This window comes from Micromys minutus (genome assembly GCF_963924665.1).
Source record: "Micromys minutus genome assembly, chromosome: 16".
Lineage (NCBI taxonomy): Eukaryota > Metazoa > Chordata > Mammalia > Rodentia > Muridae > Micromys > Micromys minutus.
The window spans coordinates 53,580,155-53,601,961 of NC_137985.1; the positions used below are offsets into that span (position 1 = coordinate 53,580,155).

General features: G+C 44.9%; 1 protein-coding gene across 3 annotated transcripts in view; it reads right to left on the reverse strand.

The window, feature by feature from the left end:
• Positions 1-21,807, reverse strand: part of MAP2K5 (mitogen-activated protein kinase kinase 5) — a 207,423-nt gene that overhangs the window by 160,093 nt on the left and 25,523 nt on the right. For all 3 annotated transcript variants that reach the window (XM_080930288.1, XM_080930289.1, XM_080930287.1), the window contains exons 4-7: positions 14,498-14,567; positions 10,178-10,218; positions 9,117-9,184; positions 1,460-1,508 (exon numbers count right to left, since the gene is read on the reverse strand). In XM_080930288.1, coding sequence (XP_080786414.1) covers positions 1,460-1,508; positions 9,117-9,184; positions 10,178-10,218; positions 14,498-14,567 — 228 coding nt within the window. The remainder of the gene's footprint in view (positions 1-1,459; positions 1,509-9,116; positions 9,185-10,177; positions 10,219-14,497; positions 14,568-21,807) is intronic.

Sequence of the window (21,807 nt, forward strand, 5' to 3'; positions counted from 1 at the left end):
CTGAAAAACACGAGTGACTTGTGCATAAATTGTAATTAGTAACTAGAATGCAAGCAGGCTGAACACGTATCTACACGTGGCCTGGGCTCAGTATCCCAGCTTCTGTTCATACTGCTGCAGACATGCCAGGCACGGGGGTTACAGGGGCGGAGCTTAGTCTAAGCAAACCTTTGGCTGCTTCAAAGTAACAGTTGTAGGCAAATGCTGTCCAACATTTGGAGGCTAAGGGTGTGGCACTGGCTCAGAATGTGCAAGGAGCTGGGTTTGCAACCTCGGGAGCACAGTCTATGGTGGAATTTGAGACACACAGTCAACACCATGCCAGATTCTCTTCCACTCTACATGGAGCATTTACGCACTAGAGTTCACACACGCTGACTGACAGACTATCAGAACCACATCAACTCAATTTTTTTGTAACCATTCAAAAGACTATGTGCCAAGCTTCCAGAAGTTCTCGTACGAGTCCTGTTTTGAGACACATACATCTATTAGGCACAACGTTACAGGTGCTATTAAAGGACAAGCGTGAGGACCCATCTTTGTCCTCCTGACTACAAGTCTTTGATTCATGAAATGCCAACGAGGCTTGGAGAGGTCAGCGTGTGAAGGCACTGAATAAGCATCTGAGATAATTAAGATCTCAGCCTTCGGAACATGGACGGAAGTGAACAGCAGTTAAGAAAATCAATAAGAGTCTTTTATTTGCAGTGACACAGATGTCTCAGTCAATAGAGCCTAATAGGCAGGCTTGATCGCAATGGACAGGCGCTGCCTGCAAGGCTATCAGAGGCTTCACTGTAACAAACATTAAAACGCATTTATGTTGCTACTGAGGAATTGCAGCCCCTGTAGGTAGCTTCACTTACCAGTGAAGTTTAAAAGTACTATACCATTTCAGAAGTGTCCATTTACTTGAATCAAAATTAGTGAAAAATCAGTGGCTTGCAGGCCTCTTTGTCCTTTCCTGGCTGGGTTGGGTCATTCAGTTTCAGATGGCCCAACAACAAGGCAAACCACGGTTCCCTGAAGCCCAGGGACACATGTGTCACAGTCTGACTGACCTGAGTTCAGTCCCATAAAAGCTAATGCTAGTCTCTGGACAAAAGATGAATCAAGGCTGAAAAGTCACAGTTTTCTCCTTTGTCCCCAGAGATAATGAAAGAAACAGTTACTTCAAACCACGGGGCCCTGTCAACCACCAGCGGGGTGACGACATGCTCAGAACTGATTAACTTTTTAAAACTGAGATGGCAGTGTGGCTGTGTACACAGTGCCTCAATCTGCTGGGAGTGAAACCCATTAGCTCGGGTTGAAAATCGTGCTGCAGATTGTTCTGCCAATCAAATTAAGCTTAGGCATTCATTTATGACAAGAAGGAACGTGCAGACTCTTCATCATTGCGTACTATGGCTACACTCTGGACAGCAACAGAAGCTTAGCATGCAACAATACCTACCTGGCCACTGGCCAGTATCTTTCTCAGTTCAGCCGAGGACTTCTTCAAGCTGCAAAGAGATGATACTATCATTGGCAAGGTCATCAACACCTTTCAACACCACTGCAGATTCCAGACTAAGGGGTAAGGCTCAGTCCTAGGTAAGATGTGGTGGCACACAGGTAATCCCAGGAAACAAGAGGGGCAGCAAGCAGTTCATGGTCATCCTCAGCTACATCAGGGGTCGGAGGCCAGCCTGGCTATATGAGAACTCGTCTAGTAAATAATAACAGTAACAACAACAACAATAATAATAATAATGACAGTGATCCAGACTAAATCATGCCTTTCCTTTGAGACTGACTATGCGCTCTTTCTGAGCATAAGAGAGCCATGCTGCTGTCTGAAGGAACTGGTAGAATGACAAAGGCTCCATGGAGGCAGAAGCCCCGAGTATCCAGAGCCAGGACACAGACGGGAGATCAACAGAAGCTACTCCATGATTTTATGTGACTTTGCACTTGTAATGCACAAATCACTGAATGCCTTCTCAACAATGTTCTCAGGCAGCAAAGATGACAGCGCTTCAAACATCGTATGATGGACAGGTTACACTCTGGGCTCTTACTACAGACAAGAGCTAAGCATTCGGCTTCCTGGAAACATACAGTAGCCATGGTCAGCAGCTATGAGACCTGGGACCTGTTACCTCTCCCCTTGGAATGTCCGTTCCTCTCTCTATACACGAGGTAGCATATCTGCATTACAGGTAACCAGACAGAACTATCTGTGCACTACAGGCACAGTTTTGTCAGTCAGACCAGTAAACGGAGGCTGCCTTCTCTTCTGCTTTCCTAGGAGACTCAGCTTCCATTACTACTTAGTGATTATTAAAGTGTTCTCTGAACATATATGGCTATGTGCTACTTAGATAAAGCGAATCCCACAGGCCCTGACCACAGTAGAACTTCCAGCAGTGGGGTCTAATAGGATACATAAGTTTGCTGGGGGCATGCTCTCCACAGAGACTGTGAAATATCTACCTTCTTTGATTTTGCTTTTCTCTGCTTCCCTCACCAGGAAGTGGCCATCTTCTTCTACCACATGGTCCCACTATGAAATGCTGCCATTTTATCAGGCAGAAATCAGTGGGACCCAACTGTGAACCAAAATAAGCCTTTCTTCTTTATTAGCTGATTTCCTCAGGTATTTGTTACAGTAGCAGAAGATAATACATTATATAAACATTTCTGCAGATAGCTTCCTTCTGTTTAATGAAAATGCTTAAGAAATAGCTCTGAAGTTCTCAAGCTTTATTTATAATAGGTTAAGCCTTCATAGTCTCCAGACTAAGTAGCAAGAAATATTAAATAGTACCTCCCAGGCTGGAAAGATGGCTCAATGGTTAGGAGCACTAGCTGCACTTTGAAAGGACACAGGTTTGATTCCCAGAACCCACATGGTGGCTCACATTTGTTTGAAACTTCAGTTCTAGGGGATCTGACACCCTCTTCTGGTCTCTGTAGGCACTGCATGTACATGGTGCTCAGACATATCAACAAGCAGTTAAAACACTAGATGGGTGGATGGATGGATGGATGGATGGATGAATGAGTGGGTGGGTGGGTGGGTGGGTGGATGGATGGATGGATGGGTGGGTGGGTGGGTAGGTAGGTAGGTAGATAGACAGACAGACCTTTAAAGAAAATAGTGTCTCCCCAGCTGAACTAGCATTCTTTGAAGTATAGAGCTGGCCAGCTCTATCCTTAATTGTCCGCTCTGTGCTCTCTCTGGTCATTACAGTGTGGCTTTTCCTTCCCTACACTTTCACCAGAGACTGGAAGCTCGGGACACAGACCTCAACCCATTCTCTATTTGCTCCATTCCTTCCTTGCCCCTGAACAACCAAGTGCCAAGTGTTCAAGAACCGTTGGTTACTGTCACCCTGTGGCAGGTAGAGTGGTGACAGGGGAGACATATAAAGATCAAGATGTATCAAGAATCAAAGGACAGAAGGCCTAATCTGAGCCACACTGGCATTCCATTTGGCATCTTTCAGATGACCCCAGACTCGTGCTGGTTCTTCCGCTGATGATTATTCTTGCTAAATACTCCTCACAACTCTGCTGTGCTCAAACGCAGACCACTGAGCCTCAGTCCCACACTGTGTAAGCTATGCCTTCACCTAAGGATTCTGGGCTGATAACGTTCTCCAGAGACTGATCAGCTCAGGGGAACAGTCAAGAATTTTGTAGACTGGAACTAAAGATGTAGTACATACCAAAAAGTGAACAGCTGCCTCAAAGACAGTCCAATTACTGACTTGGCCATGCAGCTCATTTGAAGAATGCTAAGCAATGGCAGGCACTGTTGCAGAGCTGCTGCATATCCTCCTGAAGGGGCCCCTACGAGAACCACACTCTTATATGTATAGCTATTAACCCACACACGCACATGTGCACACACTCACTTGTCTGAGAAATATTTAAATCTTTGTATTCCCACAAATGACTCCCAATCTGATCATTCTGCTTATTGTAGATACAAACAACCAAACAAAGCCTCTGCGATGTTCTCTCCACAGATGGACCGTTATGTCATAAACTTAAATAATAACACTTTGATTCATGGCATTTACAAAATGTTTTTCATCCAAGAAACAAACTGATTCCTTAACTAGCGCCATCAATCTTACACTCATGGTGGATGGACAGACTTAATCATCCCAATTCTGCAGAAGGAGAAAGCCAAGTTGTTTAGAAAGACCTTGGCAGCGGGACTCGAAGTCAGTAATTATGACTAGGAGCACCACGTGGGTTAATGAGCTCAGTCTAACAAATGGTCATTCGCCCGTGCCAAAGAACAACTTACACTCTGAGAGTAACAAGAGGGACATCGATGCCACTGACACACCGGCATCTGGCTGTGCTGGTCAAGTTTAAAAGGGACGAGGGAAGTAGCGCTCAGAGGTAGAGCACACTGTCAACACGTGCAGGGTCTTAGTTTCAAATCTTAGCATGAAGAAACAAAAAGCGTCATCTAGCAAACTTGTTTTGTACCCTGATTATCTAATATTTCATTGGTTTTTAAGAACTTAGGCCTGGAACTCATTACAATGAATATTTGTAAGTAAAGATATGTGGACAAAACAGTGTATACTGTGAGACACACTGTGACACCTTATAGCTTCCACGATGAGATTTTGTTTGTTTCTTTCCTTTGGGGGGACTTCAAGGGCAGGGAGTGGATACAAAGGGATGGGAGACAAGTAGGACTGGGGAGCATAATGTGAAATTCACAAAGAATCAATAAAGAGTTAAAAAAAAAACTTAGGTCACCAAAACCACGTTTTAAAATGTTTAATATTTTAAATGCACATGGTAGTGACCTGGCTATAACACTTGGGAAAAGACACTGAGATGCCCCAGCATAAGATAAAGAGAAAGGGCCATGAGCTACAGCAACGGCTCAGGGGTTGAGAGCACTGGCTCTTCTTGCGGAGGTCCTGGGTTCCATTCCCAACACCCACAAAGCGGCTCATGAACCCCTGTAACTCCAGCTGCAGTGCATCTGACGCCCTCTTCTGGGCTCCACAGGTACTGCAAGCACACGGTGCACAGACATGCTGCAGGCACAGTGCCCATACACAGCTCTGTTAAGGTAGAGCCGTGGCTGCTCACATCTACAATCCTAGCACTCAGAAGACCGAGGCAGGAAGACTGCTCTGGTTTCAAGGTGAACATGGATTGCATGATGAATTCTAGGCCTGTCTGGTCTACAAGATGCTGTCTCAGAAATTAAAAGAAAATACGAGGTAAAGGGACTAGAAATGATGTCATAAAAGCAGAGTAAGTTGAAAAAAATTCAAGTGAGGGAGAGCCGAATGTGGATATAAGTTTACACCCACTCACTCGTCTCTGCAAGCATGGCGTGCCGCGCCTCACACCAGGACTTGAAGTGGGTACACTGTAGGCACTGCCCTCACAGAGCACTGAAGCCTGTAGGATACAGGAGTCCACACAGGGTACCTAGCAGAGTTTGGTGGGTGGACGGTAATGAGGATAGTCATGGTTAGCTGGATCGGGAGAAGGTGAGGAAGCATCAGAGAGATGCACAGGCTCAGCAGTGAGAAGGACCACTGCTCACCAGCAAGGCTGGAATGCACGGAGCGCCCATAGGCAAACACTACCACTCAAGACCTGTGGGGGGTCTCACTTCATCCCAAGGGCATAAAGAACACCCAGAGGTTACCAAGTAGAAAACAACATTTCAGAACGTCATCTGAGTCTTTCCATTTGGAGATTGTTTATTCATGAAGAGTTCATGAGTAAGAGACAGGGTCCTCGGTGTGTCGAGGCTGAGGGTGGGGTGTGCTCATGTCAATTGGACATATGATCTCAAAAGGGATTTTAGAACCCAGTCTGTCTGTCTCTCTCTCAATCTGGTCACAAGGAGTCATTAGCACACCTGTCCTGGACTATTAAGACCTTTACCCCCCCAAAGTTAAGTAAACTTTTTATCTCAACAAAAGGGACTATATCACTGTTCCAGGCATCCCATCATAGTGAAGCAGAGCTGGCTTATACAGTAGCACGGGTGTCCCAGCCAGGGTGGAGACTGACTGACGGGAGACTATGGAGGGCACTGGAGCATCTGTGCAGCCACAGGGATGCTGCACGTGAGCAGATGCAGAGCTCTAGAAAGACATAGGCTGTGGGAAGGATGAGGAACAGGATGTGGGAGATGACAGGAGGAGTTGACTTGAAAAAGGCAACAGTCCCATTCTTGATGCAAAGCTGGATTTTTACATGTGGGTGCTGAAGGGTGACAAATCCCAGCTCAGAACAGAAGAACCTCTTAAGATGTATGTGATAAAAACTAAGGGCAGCCTTGGCCCAGGAAATACATCACTAGCCTGGAGTAGTTGGAAAGAACCTGGCTGTTAATTTGGCAAAGACCAGGAGCCAAGAATCAAAGGAGGGCAGGGTAAGGCTGTGTTCACCCTCTTCCTGCTCCCCATAGACAGTTTCTGTGGACACTTGGCTGGCTTACCCTGTCCTGCCAGAGCCCTCTCAAAGGCATGCACCAATGGGCCTTCCAAGCCCTACATGACCTGCTCCCATCTGCATCCTTCCTTTCCAGAACTGGAGCTGCTCCCCACAACGTCCCACACTCCTACTCTACCCCTCACCTATCCTCATGTTCCTGCCAAATCAGTCCACTTACAAACATGCATACAAATGTTCACCTTTAGCTCCAACGTCTGCATTGTGAACATGGCCCTCCTTGTCTATCAGGTTTGGATGGAAGCAATCACTTTCCCCAAGCTCTGAGCATTCAGTTCCAATCAGCACGCTGCTGACTCATGTTCCTCTCTGCATCTCCTCTGCTTCCTTCACAACACTATTGCCACATCATATTCCTAGGACAGCAGCTAATGAATAAGAGGCACTCAATAAATACCTGCTGATTAGTTATCAACCTGGGGCACAGAACATGGCCAATGTAGGGTAACATATTAAAACACCCATAGGACCTGTTCAATTAACATTCTTCCATTACAGGAGCCACTATTCTTACTATCTAGGAGGCTGCCATATCCCCAAGTGAAGAGGCCAGGATGGAACGTGAGATGATCAGGTGGTGAGGTTCTGTCTGATGTTTTACTGTACTTTGTGAAGAAACATGACAATTTTTACACCAAGCTAACCCTCACTTGCAGAGAAAGTAGCATGCGTCTGTGGTCTGAAATCTTCTTAGTTCTACTGAAAAGTTAAATTAACACCAGAGAAAACCTTGACTCCCGGGCTCACTGGCCGTCTGTGTGCACACCATCTTTTCTGAGAGCAGTGGTATAAGTGAAATGCTCTGCCTCCCAGGAGACCAGGCACATGGAATCGGCTGTTAAAGGAGACGCCCTTGTAGAGCCTGTGTTCCCCGCAGGAAGGCTAGTGGGAAGACACTGACACCACTGCAAAGCATCTAGGGAAGAGGCTTTGGGGGAGGAACCTAGTGGAAGGACCTAGGTCACCTGGGATTGTGAAGACAGTGGGGTGGCACACACCCTAATCCTAGCACTTGGGAGGATGATGGAGGAGGACTGCCATGTTGGAGTCCTACCTGGGCCACAATAGCAAGAGTCTCAAAAACTAAAGGAAAAAATACAAGCAAGAGAGAAGGCTCAGTGGTTAAGAGTTCTTGCTCCTCTTGCAGAGAACCTGTTTAGTCTGCAGCTCTCAGATGGAGGCTCATAGTCATCTGAGTACCTCCAGATCCAGGAGCTCCAACCACCTCTTCCAGCTTCTAGGGGCACTGGGTACACACATGTTACACACTCATACATATGAAAAGTTTCAATTAAACCAAAGACAGTAGTAGAGAGGAGAGCAGGCGCATTGGAGCAGTCTGTGGCTTTCGGTGTTGAGGTGCACTCACTCCTGCACGTGTCCCCACCATGAGGAGAGTGACCTCACCACTGCTTGGGCCAGGCAAGCTGGACTCTCAGCCTCCAAAACTGTAAGCCACAGGCAGAGACCCAAGACTGCACAGAGGAGGTCAGAAGTGTGGGAAGGGAAAGCAGAGCCCTAAACTGCATCTCACCATCAGAGGCTGTGCACACACTGAAGCCCAAAGCCAGAATGCAGGGCAGGTGGAAGAAGCTCCTGTGGTTCTGTCAGTTTCCAGCCACTTGTGACTCTGCAGCACAGAGCAGCCACCTCCCAGCACCGCTCGGTGAAGAACGTTTGCTGCAGGCTAACCGAACACCTGAGTATTGCCGTAGTGTGGCAGCTAAGATCGGGGATAAAGGAAGACTGTGAAAGGCTTAAGATCTGCCCAGAGTGGGGTGATGTTAGCAGGAATCAACAAAAGCCAGCTTCCTGGTCCAGTAGCTTTAATCTCCTAGACAACTCGAGATGCTATTAATGAGCAGCACCACTGGTCAAGTTAAATGTCACTATTTGACTCCTTCCCTGACTCTGTCTGGTAAAGATGCCAGCAGATAACACTGTCAAAGGCAGGCAAGCAGGAAAGACTTAAGTATCACACAGCTTCTAACTGAACCAAGACTTGGAACAGGCTATTTACACAATTTGGAGACTCAGGAAAAACTACTTAGAACAGAATTAATGATTTCACATGTCAATTTCGTCTTTGTATATTATTTATTTAGTGTGTGTGTGTGTGGTATAGGTGTGTTTGCAGGGGGTGTGTACACACATATCTGTGCCCATGTGGAAGCCAGAGAAGTTCATGTATGGTATCTTCCTTAATGGGTCACTGTTTTGTGTTTTGTGACAGACCCTCTTACTGAACTTGCAGCTCATGGATTCAGCTAGGAGGCTGTTTCTACCTCACCAGAACCACAGTCACAAACATGTGGTGCCAAATCTTGATTTTAGATGTGTGCCAGGATCCACACTCAGGCCCTCAGGCTTCCGTGGCAGGCACGTTACTGACTGAGCCACCTCACCTGCCTCTAATTCCATCTTTCTCTGTTAAGTCTTTTTTCTCTCCAACCGATATGTAGCAAGAGCTATCTCGATAGTCAGCTTTTCTTTACAGCCCCTATATCTCTTATCTTATAGAAAAGACAAGTGCGTTGCACCAACTTCTTCCCAGCCCACAGCCACCTGGACAGAGGATCACAGCAGAGCACACTTCCCTTGTTTGTCCTTACCTATTGCTTGGTAGTGAATCTGAGACCACAGGGCTGGTGTGTTGAGATGGTCCAGTCCGTGTATTCACCTATAAGTGAAGAGAGAAGTTGGGTCAGCCTCGTGTTCTGAGGACACAGTTCTAATTAACCTATAATTCAGCACACAATGCCTCATCTCACTATGAAGGTTAATTAGCGTGTTGCTAGACAGACCCACCGCTAGAGTATATTCAGTATATAGGCTACAGAAGTGTACAGTCTATAGAGTATATAATCCAATATCCCTGGCATTATTCAAATACTTACACAGTGCTGGGGAGGAGAGAGAGAGAGAGAGAGAGAGAGAGAGAGAGAGAGAGAGAGAGAGAGAGAGAGAGAGAGAGAGAGAGACAGACAGAGACAGACAGAGACAGAGAGACAGAAAGAGAGAAACAGATACAAGCCTCAGTTTGCCATCTACAACATAAAGACAGTAAGCTTTTGTCTGGGGCTAGAAGCAACCTCAGGATGCACCCCCTTCCAGTTCTACAACTGCATCATACTCGCTAGAAAATGAGGTCCAAGTAATTAATCATAAAACACTTGAGCCTAATAAAATAGCCAGCTTTTCTTTCAGATGTGAAGCCTTGAGCAGAAATCCAGACTTTAAAACACACAGAACAACGAGGAGACATTAACTAGACATGTTTTCCAAGCATAAAGATGCTGAGAGAAGAGGGAGGCAGCCCGTGTGCAATATGCTTATGTGCTTAATTAATCGCCAAAGGAAGGCCATGTTCTCACTCAAATAAATCTTTGTGGACAACAGAACCCAGGATCATCCTGGAAAACTGACCAACAAAACAACTCCAAGTAATTGAAAAATATAGCACCAAAGGCCCAGGATCCAAGTACATACACATTGTAAGCAAATACAGATGTGGCCCTTCCACCCCCACCACTCAAAAAATGGGGGGTTGGGGAGAGGAAAAAGATTGCTTGTCAGAGCTTGAGAAAGTGCAGTTTTATTTGACATTTCAATAAGTGGAACACAGCATTACAAATCCATCTAACTTTACTGAAACAATTATTGAAATTCGTACCTTCAGGCCATGTATGTTCCGTTCCCCAGGAGGCTTGCAGGCTGAAACAGTAATTGACTAAATTGTAGAACACATCAGGGCCATTTACAAATTTGCTCAAAATGAATCGTTTAAAAAGAAATGAGGGTGACACCAAAATTAGCAGAGAGAAATGATTGAGAAGTGGCCCCCAAGACCCAAGGTGGGAATTATGAAGTGGGTTTTTAACTTGCAGGAATGAACGTTTATAAATGCACAGAGCTTTCTGACACCACTTCATATGAATTCCAATTTCTGCTTTACTAAAACACTGGCTGAGCTAAAATGATACGACTCCTCTCGTGGCTCAGATGTCTGCAGTCCTCTCTCTACAGAACCACAGTCGGCAGTCACGGGGCTGCTAAACAGCAGGCTTCTGCTTCTGTTGCTGTGAAGGCATGGAGTAGTAGGGAACTGCTGGGAACCCCAAGATGGAATGTGCAAGTCTGAGTGTACTCAAGTCTTATGAAGCCAAGCAACCGAACTTACGAACTCAAATAAGTGACTTAGTGAGGCTTCCTGAAAATCCTCATGTCCAGTAATATTTAGCTGTGAAAGTAACAAAGGGCCAGGAAAACTGATAGGGACTTCCTAGCACTACCCTGGGCTACAAGTAAGACATTTTTAAGCCAGCAGATGCTTCCTCATCACATGTTTCAAACACAAGCTTCCTGTCCCTGTCCTACATCGATTCTGCACAAAACGAGTGTCTTACAGCAGGCTGTTTAGGGGCTGTCACCTCTGTCTAGGGAAGGATGACTTTGACTTTGTTTTCTTTTTGTTTCTGACTACAGAAAGCAAGCTGCTTAATAAGACATGTGTTAAAATTACAAGGTATGAGTTACTTTCACTTGGGAACGTCAAGTAAATTTTAATTTATGTTATTAGGGCTGGAGAGACAGCTCAGTGGTTGTGAACTGGTTGCTTTCTGAGAACCCAGGTTCCATTCCCAGTACCCACATGGTGACTGACAACCATTTCTAACATCAAGGGGATCAAGCACTTCTTCTGACCTTCTCAAGTTCCCACACACTCATGGTACACAGGTACACACTCAGGCATACACACACAGAAAATAAAATAAATATATATTTTAATGAGTTTAGCACATTCATATTCCAAAAATATGTAAACACGAATAAATGTTTTTCTATTTTAAATGCATAAGTCATGTAATACATTAAGATTCCAAATTTTCTTTCCTTAAAATGCAAATTAACTCTGAACAAAATGACAGCTGCATACTTCTGGTGCCCAGCCCTGGAAGGACTCAGTGCTCCCTACAACTACTGCCTCTGCGGTACCCTGTGCAGGAAAACAGTGGCGAGCAAAGGAATGAGAAAAAATCCAGCTGTCTTCTCTAACCTTAGCCCTGCTTGCTTCTCAAGTGCCCATCAAACCTTGGTAACTAGATTTCTAAACAGCCACCCCAGTAACCCCATAGATCCTGAAGTTAGGAAGGCAGTTACTATGATGCTAGCCAATTTTCATACTTATTAATATTTAGCACAGCTCTGAGACACAGGGAAGACTTGGCCATGAACTAGGAGTGGAAAACTACTCAAGACAACAGTGGTACTTGAAAGAGGGTATGTGATCAGAGTAAGATCACCATTGTCTTCAGATCTGCCAGCTTGCTCAACCTAGAGATTCTTTTTAACACGGGGCCTAGGCACAGACCCTATAGGGCTTGAGACCCTCTGGTCAACCAAGAAGACCCAGGGAACCTCTTGCCATGTCTATATCTAAGTGTACACTGTCCAAGTGTGAACATCCACTGCTGAGATAAACACGAGGAAGGGGTTTATCTTAGCTCACAGGTTACAGGCCATTATCTAGAGAAGCCAAGGCAGAAACCTGGAAGCAGGAACATACACAGAGGCCACAGTGGCTTGCTTCCAGAATCACAGGTGACTACCTTTCACCCAGGGCTGGCACTGCAGATGGTGACCTAGGTCCTCCTCCATCAGTCAGAAATCAAAACTTGCCAGTCTAGTGGAGACAGATAATTCCTCAACTGAGATTCCTTCTTCCCAGGAATCTCTCTAGTATGTATCAAGTTAACAAAATGTAACCTGAACAAATGTGCATTCCGTCATATGGGCATCTGCATCTGTGGTGAGGTCATCGGACACCAATGAACAAATGTGCATTCCGTCATATGGGCATCTGCATCTGTGGTGAGGTCATCGGACACCAATGAACAAATGTGCATTCCGTCATATGGGCATCTACATCTGTGGTGAGGTCATCGGGCACCAAACAAGACAACTGGAAGAGCCCAAAAGATCTGAGTCACAGAACAGAGAAGGGGGTGGACTCACATTTTGAAATTCTCCATGTGGCCTGGAGAGACTACATTCAGTGACACTGGAAGCCATAGAGGTTAGTTATGCTGGGCTGCAAATGATGTCATAGCTGTGTCTTTACAGCCTTTTCTTCTCCCCACTCTTATACCAAACCAGTGGTCCTCAGCCTTCCTAAGGCTGCAACCCTCTAATACAGTTCTTCATGTTGTGCTGATTCTCAACCATAAAATTATTTTTCTTGCTACTTCATAACTAATTTTGCTACTGTTATAAATCATAATGTAGCTAAGACAGACCTTGTAAAAGGCTCGTTTAGACCACCAAATGGGTTGTGAGCTACAGGCTGAGAACCACTGCACTAAACCTTACAAACTCCCTTCACACATTCCCTAGAACCTGGAGTTATATGCCTTTCCCAAGAAACAAGTACACTAAAAGGTTAGTTGCTGTTTAGTTCTCAGGCCTCAACAGCCCACAATGGAAACAGTAAAACCTAACTGCGAATTGCTGAGAGGGACAGAAAGGAGAGCTGAGGTCTCAGATTGGCTGCCACCACCAGGGGGTTAGCACAGGAACAGCCAACAAGACTCCCTGGACAGCGAAAGGGAACTGAAAAGAGTTCCCATGAAGAAAAGGAAAGGTGACTGTAAAGAAAAGCCCTTCAGCATGGTAACCAGACTCTCTAGGATCAGGACCTGAGTTCGCTATAACAAAGTTCAGAGCAATGGATAGAGATTTTCAGCCTGTAAAACACTATTCTTTGTGAAGGAAATACTTTTTAAGTTTGCTTCAACTCTGAAGTCACAGAGAAAACGAGAAAATAATATGGGTCACTAGCAGGAGACATCTACAAAAACACGGCAGTCTCCCTGTGTGCCTGTTCAGTCAAGTACCACAGAACCTGATTAATCATCCTTTTCTTTTGGATGGCCAGTAATCTTAAGTAACACAGTTTTATCTCCTTACTTTGCCTCCCATTAAGCTCTTACTAATAATGAAATAACCCACACAAACGTCTAAAGAGACTTACTGCACTTGAACCCGGATCTCCTCCCTAGCTGGCCAAGCCAGTTGCCTTTGGAGACCCTCCCTGCAAATGAAGCCCACTGGTTAATTGAGCCACTCAAACTTCTGAGTTACAGGTAATGAAAGTCTAGAATGTTTAATTGGAAAACTCTTACCATGATTATCTGTACAGTATTAGTTAACGGAGGTGAGTTTAACTTTTAATTATTTCAATTAAGCTATTTCTAGAAGAGTTACTTAGAGGAGCTCCTGATCTGTTCCTTTAGTTAGAAAAACATGGATTTCAAGTGGGGCAAAAATAATGGTTAAAAACTTACTTTGTGTACCTACGTCACTCTTTTAACTACAGTTCCAATTTTGAGAGGATATTTACACAACGGGACAATCACAGCCAGCACAAGGCTCACACTGCCCAACTTAAAGAGGGATTCTCTGAGCCTCACCCTCATCTGCTCATGAAAATCAACCGCCACTGAGGAAGGGGGTCCCGTTATTTCTTAAATACTTCCCCCACCCCAAGACAAACTCCAAGCTCTGCCCAAAGCTCTGCCTGTGAGTCCCCATTTCTCTCAGCTTCCACACAAGCAGACGGCTCTCATCTCAATGGCAGCTCTCACCACCACCACCATGGACACACTGTAAGTCGGAACCAAAGCCAACCATGTGCCTTGGTTTAGAATCATGGGGACTCCCAAAGAGTTCTTTAAGCGAATGTAAGTATGCACTTCAAAAACAGAAAACAATCTAGTTAGTTTAATTTACTCTAGTAGATTAGATATTTTATCTGCTATAACTATAATATAGCTTGCAATCCCCCATGATAATGAATACTTCTCTCTTTTTTTTTTTTTTTTCAAATTAAGAGCTAAACATCAAGTTATGTGCATTTAAACCTTTGGAGAACATAACTGGTGATGAGACAGTTTGCTGAAATAATCACTGTTGATTAGAATCTGTTCAACATTACCTCTTGGAAATATCTGCAGCGGCTCTATTAGCTGCCCGTTTACTTGCTGCTCCATTACTGTGGAGTAATACTGCAAAGAGACGACAGAAAGAGATTACTCAGTAATGCACGGACACTGGGACAGACACTTCCAGGCTGTTTAACGCACGGCACTTGTGTAAATGTCTGGCAAGCACACAGCGGCCCTGAGAACATGTCAGAATTACTACAGTGAACACACTCGGGACTTGGAAGTTAGTGTGAGGCTATCGTCCACGCCACCACTCACCTTTAAGACTAACTGTAATAACTACGGCCCCGTGTTATTATTTAACATACTTTAAAATGATACATATTCTAAATGATACAAAACACATTTTATAGAAATTACCCAAATTGCCTCTTGTCCTTTTCCTCTGAAATTTGTAAAGCAAAATAAATAGGCTCGATATTAGGCTTGAATCCACATGTCAGTCAATCAAACACACACATCTGTGTATAAAACTCAGAGATAATAGGGCTGAAGTTGAAGACACAGCTGGGGCCAGTGAACAACATATTACTCAACCAAGGACAACAGAACCCCACGTAAAAACAGTCTCCTAACAAGTCTACTTCTGATGCCTAAATTAGCTTTAGGCACACTTTATGATGAATCAAAACTTATTGTAAAATTCTAGGCACATAAAGTGTAAGGTCTTGAGTAAAACAAAGCTCACCGTCCCTCATAAAATAAACCCAAAGCACAGAGAAGATCTCACTGAAGTCCCATCCCTTTCCCCGGAATGCTGCCTGATCCACCTGTCCACCTAAGCCTGGAAATGGCTTCTGTACCTTCTTAGACTTCTTTAAGCTGAACAAATAAAAAAATAATGCTCATGAAGAAAAATACCTGCAATGAAAACCACTGACTGGACTTAAAAATATTTTTAAATTTTTTATGTGTTTGGGTATTTATGTGTATGCCTACATGCATGTCTGTCTACCACTAGCATGTCTGGTACCTGCAGAGACAAGAAAAAGACTTGCAATTACAGATGGTTGTGAGCCGCTGTGAGGGCGCTGGGAATCAAACTCCAGTTCCCTGGAAGACAGCCAGTACTCTTAACCACTGAGCCACCTCTCCCATTCTGACTTTGTGTTTTAAGGGCCTATAATAAAATGAAGAAGTCTCTCCCTTCCACATCTTTGCTGTTTTTATATTTAAACATGCACATATGATTTAACTACCACACTTTCAGGAAATTCCTGAGAATTGATTTTTACTAACATTCTTTAAAATAACCTTCTATCTTGGGGCTGGAGAACTGACTTTGAGGTTAAGAGCACTGACTGCTCTTCTAGGGGATGCTTTTCCAGATGTTTCTATTCAATTCCCAGCTCACAATTGCCTGTGATTCTACTTCCAGACGACCTGATAAAATAGCAATGTATATAAAATAAAAATACATTTAAAGAACATCTATCTTTCTACTGGTGTTCTATACATTAAGGTTATCTAAGAATCAATGTTTCCTTCAGATATGCAAAGGCCTGGATTTTCTGCATCACTGTGAGGATAGCAGGCTGAGAAAGCCAAGGCTTTTTGCTCTGCAAACAGGAAGGCCAAGGTGACCGTGGGGACGGGGGCAGGGACAGGAGGGGACAGCTGGCTGATGACCAAGATGCACACAGCCCTCCTGCAATGGCTTTCAAACTGTAAAGAGATTCTCTCTTTCTAAGGACCCAAAACTTAAATATGCACAGTGTAAACATGTGCAGATCACTCAGGAATACACTAAGGCCACAGAGGCTGTTCCTGAAAAGCCAAGAAATACAGCGTGCTCGCCATTACTCACACGGTGACGCCAGGTAAGTGAAATATCAATCATGTCGGCTGTCAACCTTTCGGGACAGCAATAACTGTTAACAAGTAGTCTGGAAAAATTGTCCTCCACACACAAGTATTTGAGGTTTCCGTGGAAAATTAAGATGCCAGTGGCTATTTGGAACATTGCTTGGGTATTCTTTTTAATGGGGAATTTGCCGGTTATTGATCCACAGCATGTACCCTTGCTTCTGGAAGGCTGCAAGCAACTTTCCAATCAGTGGCTGTCAAAAAAATTCCTGCCTTTTTATACTGGTACAAGACACGCTATGGTGGTGCCTACAGTTACTGCTTTTCTTTAATTAACTGCTATGCACAGTACATTTCTACTTTGCTATGGTCCTAGAAATCAGGAAAAAATATCCTTATGCTTTACCTAACAAACTAATTATAGAATTGTCTGAGACGGGTGCTTGGGGTCAAGTTTGAGAACAAATAACCTCAAGTGTGAGGTCAGAACAGGTGCAATGCCTTTTCCCTACTATAAAACCTTGCATGCATGAAATTGACCTGTTTTCCAGCTTTATTTATTTACCTCCCAAAATAAATAAAAAGGCTTTCACTTTCATCTTAGCACTGTGCCGAATCAACTGGAAAACTCCATATATGTTTGTAACCACTGTGAAAAATTTAGGCAATGTATACCCAGCTCTCCCGAGGATTAACGGAACCCCGCTGCAGTGACGCACACTGTGCTGATTAAGACTTTTCTCTCAAACACTTAGTTAGGCTTTACTTTTACTTTTTACGGCTCTCACAAACTCAAGTGCATTTCCCCTGCTGATATATTAGGCTAGAGCTGGACACACACAGAAATGGGTGGTAGCCAAGCCCGCGGTGCGAGCCCATTGTAAGCTGCGGGCTGCTGAAGGCCAAGCGGCCAAGGCCCCAGCTTGAGCTCTGCTGCTGCGTATGCAGCATTCCTACAGCAAGGAGGAAACCTGGGGCATGTGCAGTGCATTGTCATCGAGCACTCCCACCGGGCTACCAGGCTGCCCGGCTGCTGGGCCTGCTGCAGGCGAAGGAGACTTGGTGGCTCATCCCTGGGAGGCTCACACTGTCTCCTGACCATGGCACCCGTAAGGCAATGCTGCCTTACCTTGCTGTATCTCACTCTGCTGGGTTGTGAGATGGAGTCCAGCCAGCGGGGTGCTATAAGCCTCACAGAGAAAATAGCAAAAACAAAACAAACAAACAAACCAAAAACTAACTAAACCTCTGGTTTTAAAGTCTGGTCCTCTGTCTTTGCAGCATCATCTTCCTTCATTCTCTCCCATTTTGTTCTAAACAGTAATAAAGTCATCAGTGACTAGACTCTGGCTTGACAAAGAAAAAAACAAGTCCTAACAGAGAAAGCCTATACCCTGGACACCAAGACAGCTAACGTGAGTTGAACAGAAAAGCTGCAATGTGGTCATCTACCATGTGTTGGCTATTTTTACCTCAACATATGTTCTACACACAGTAGGCGTTTGTCAAGTATGTACTGACTGAAATGGAGCTGGACCCTGAGTCTACCAGTTGCTACTGTGCACTGCCTTCAGAAAGTCAGCCAACCCCCTCGGGCTTCCCGGCTCCGTCACCCAGTTCCTGTGGACAGCAGTGGCAGCGTAGATGGAGGGCTTCACACGCTCACACCCACACTGTGCACTGTCTCCCGACACTCGGCAGCGCTGACCCAGCACCTGAGGCACACTCCAGCACAGAACACACAGATCACACAGGAACCCACAGCAGCAGCTAGAAAGTGTTTGCTTCAGCTGTCCCTCCCTCCCACAATCATTACAGCCAGTAATTGCAGCAATAATCAATATGCTAACCAGGTAAAAGATTAATCAGTTTTACGATAGCTAATGGAATCTCCAGCGCCAGGCTTGGATGGGTTCAGAGTCTCTCTGAGAGTCTTCAAGACCCTTTAACAGTTTTAATAAGAATGCGGCAGAGTTTAGTGTAGTTATCCAAAAATATAATTACTCTCCAAAGGAAGGCCAGATGCAGCAAAGGGTGACACGTACAAGTTCTGGCTCTGTTTGCAAGTTTGTCAAGCAGTGCTCCTATTGGTTATGAACCAGTTCTAATTATAACAGCATAATTCAACCCATAATTCAACTTTTGATGGAAATCTATGATATAAAAAACCCAACAATCTGAGTTCAAAACAACACAGTTTAATAAAACAAGACTTAGAATTTCTATTAAGAAGAGCAACACCCCAGCCCCCTCCCCAAAAGGCCTATACATGTTGGACTCAACACTGAATACCTCACTTTTCTAATTCCCATATGTCTGCTGTATTCATCTGTTTAATAGGTGAGACAAATGGCTTATCAGTAAACATAGGTTATCCGTGAACAACAACAAAAACGTTTCAATTCTAGCACAATGCTCAAAACATGAAACACATACTTACTACTTAAGAAATTAAAAGTAGGTAGAGCGCATATCCCCCAAACATGTAACTAAACAGACAGAATCACCAAGCAGACTGCTGAGCTAGCAGAGAGCCCTGGCTTCTACACTCCCATGGTGTGTGAGCTCAGCCATCTTCCCTGGATGAGGAAAGGACACAAAGGACACAAAGCCTTCTGCACTGACAGCCTTTGGGGACCTCTGCTCAGACATCACCCTACCCAGAACCACCATCCCTCAGCTACCCTCCTTCTCCTTCCTGCGAACATGTCCCCTGATGGAGGGAGGCCCCTGTGGCTCTAGACCAATCCTCCCTTCTCACTGTATCCCCGACTCCACTTCACAGTCTCCATCACCAGAGCAGCCATGGAGACTGACTAGAGCCTGCCAAGTCACAAATCTTCATTTCCAGCCTAGATGTCTCTGCTAAGATTTGGAGCATACCCAGCTGGTTGATCAGAGCCTCCTCCCATGCTACAATCCAAAACTCAATTCCTGCCTCTCTACTCTCCCTCAGATTCTAGTCTGGTTTTCTGTCACCTGGGTTTACCAAGTCACAAAGTGCAGGTACTCTAGCAGATGGCTTGAACTGATGCTGGCCACCTCCCTTCCTATACCACCCACATGGATTCAAACATTTGAACTCTCCCCAATCTCCTGACCTCTGACAGCCCTGCAGCCACCGCTGTCTGGTCTGAAGCAGCCCATACCATGTCTGTGTTAGAACTCTTCTTCCACACACCCTCCTGTTATCCCTACAAACTGAATCACAGGCAGCTTCTCCTGAATTCCCCAGGCAGCCTTCTGCCTCTAAACCTTTAAATACACTGCTCCTCTGCCCAGAACACCCTTCCCAGTCTCATGGGCCCTGTCCACGCCACCAGAACACCAACTTCTTCAGGAAGCCTCCATTGTCCTCAAAGATGGACTTAGTGCTCGTCCATGCTCGTGGGAAGGGTTGGCTTTATTGTACTAATCTGGGTTTCTTGCTGCTGCTGCCCCAGCAGGACCATTGAAGCTACTACATATATGTGTGGAAAGGAGGGGAGGGCTTGAACTGCACTCACCGTGCCCACCTCCAGCATGCTACTTGGCCAGTGTGGCATCACCCGGCACTTGGAAACTAGCTGAGTGGGTGTGTGAGTCGCAGAACAAGTGAGCTTTGGCTGCAGTGATGTTTCCTAGTTATAACCTAAGGAAAGGCATACGAGTTTGTGCCCGAATATCCTATTGTAAAAATGGGGACACTACCTGCTTCACTCACTAAGTCACTAGGAAGATCAAAACTAAAAAAAAATTGGTACATGGGAAACCATTTATAAAGTACTTGGGGGAAAAAGACACAGCACTATGAACCCCTTACCATTAAGCAACTGAACCCAGAAAAACAATGTTCCTGACAGCAGGCGACACAGGAAGCTCTGAACAAGACTGCTCAACTGCTGGGCCACTCCAGAGCCAGGTTAGCTCCGCCTTCCGGAGGTGTCCTCAGCACTACAGCTCTATAATAATACACAAAGTAAGAGGTGCTCACAGGACTGTGTGCTGTTTCCTTCCAGAAGCTTGAGGGCAGGGGCCATGCATCAAGTGTTTTACTCTTTCATGGCAGGTTTAGTCACTTGGGAGCTCTGTGGGCTTTAGGGAACCCCTGGAGCTCCTGAAATGATGTGTGCTAAGGATAAGCCTGGTGCCTCTGGTGCAAGAATTCCAGGTCACCTGGTTCCCTGACTCACAGCTCCTGCCTCAAGGAGACTCCTCCTCAGCTCACTCTATGAGAAGGCCCACATGTGCTCACAGACTGAGACAATAAGAACAAAGAAAACCACAGACATTCAGAGAAAAGATGAACAGAAACAACTCTGAAGTCTGCTTCCAGGCTAATGCCACTACACACAGTACCTATCGATGTTTTAGAAATGAACCTAACAGCAAGCTGACCACGTTTAGGAATGATACCATTAGTTTTGACTAGCAAAGTTATAAAAGACGTTAGGAAGCTCCACCTGGTCTTAATAGAAGCATAAGAAGCCAACAGCAAGGGAGACTCACCTTAGCTAACACAGTGTGCCCTCATGGTAGAAAATGAAATTAGCAGAGCAATGGGTCCACTATGTTCAGGTGTTTTTGGTGGAAGCTTTGAGTCTCTGGTGACTAGCTGGGGCAGCGCCCACACTCAACTTTCACTTGCCATCTAGAAGTTCTGCTGTCCTCTCTGAGGAGGTCTAAACTGCCACTTAGGCCATCCTCTTTGACATAATAAGACTATCTGGCCATGGAGACAAGGCCGAGTGGGATGTAGCTTAAGTGTGAACAAGCTGTATCATTGTCAAAATGCTGGGGACTCAAAACTGTAGCAGAGTTCCCGAGTTTCCTGGAGCTTTGGAGGCTGAGCCCACCTGGGTTTTCCTTTCTTTCCAAAGCTGCACACAATCCCTTTTTAATGCCAAGCCTGCCCCGGCTACTTCACAAAGTAGGCAAAAAAAAAAAAAAAAAAGCTACAACATTTTCATTTCTATTTTAAGAGGCCCCCAAATGTCCTTGTGAACACAGAAAAGAAAAAGATGATCTAGCTCTGAAAATAAGTTTTATTCTTATTTTCCCATCAGTGTGTGTGTGTGTGTGTGTGTGTGTGTGTGTGTGTGTGTGTGTCTATCTTCAATAGGATGAGAAATCAAGACTACTTGTGGCTTACTTGTTAAATGCAATACACCCAAACAGACAGCATATTTAGTGGTAAAACTTAGCCAAGAATTTTTACTCTTCAGAAGACCATAATCTACACAAACAATGTAATAAAAACATTACATTTTATAATAAAAAAAGTAGTATGTACAAAATTTTCTTAGTAAAACTTGCTAAGGGCTGTAGAGATGGCTCAGTGGTTAAGAGCACTGATGGCTCTTCCAGAGGTCCTGAGTTCAAATCCCAGCAACCACATGGTGGCTCACAGCCATCTGTAATGGGATCTGATGCCCTCTTCTGGTGTGTCTGAAGACAGATACCATGTACTTATAAATAAATAAATCTTAGAAAGCAAACAAACAAACCTCACTAG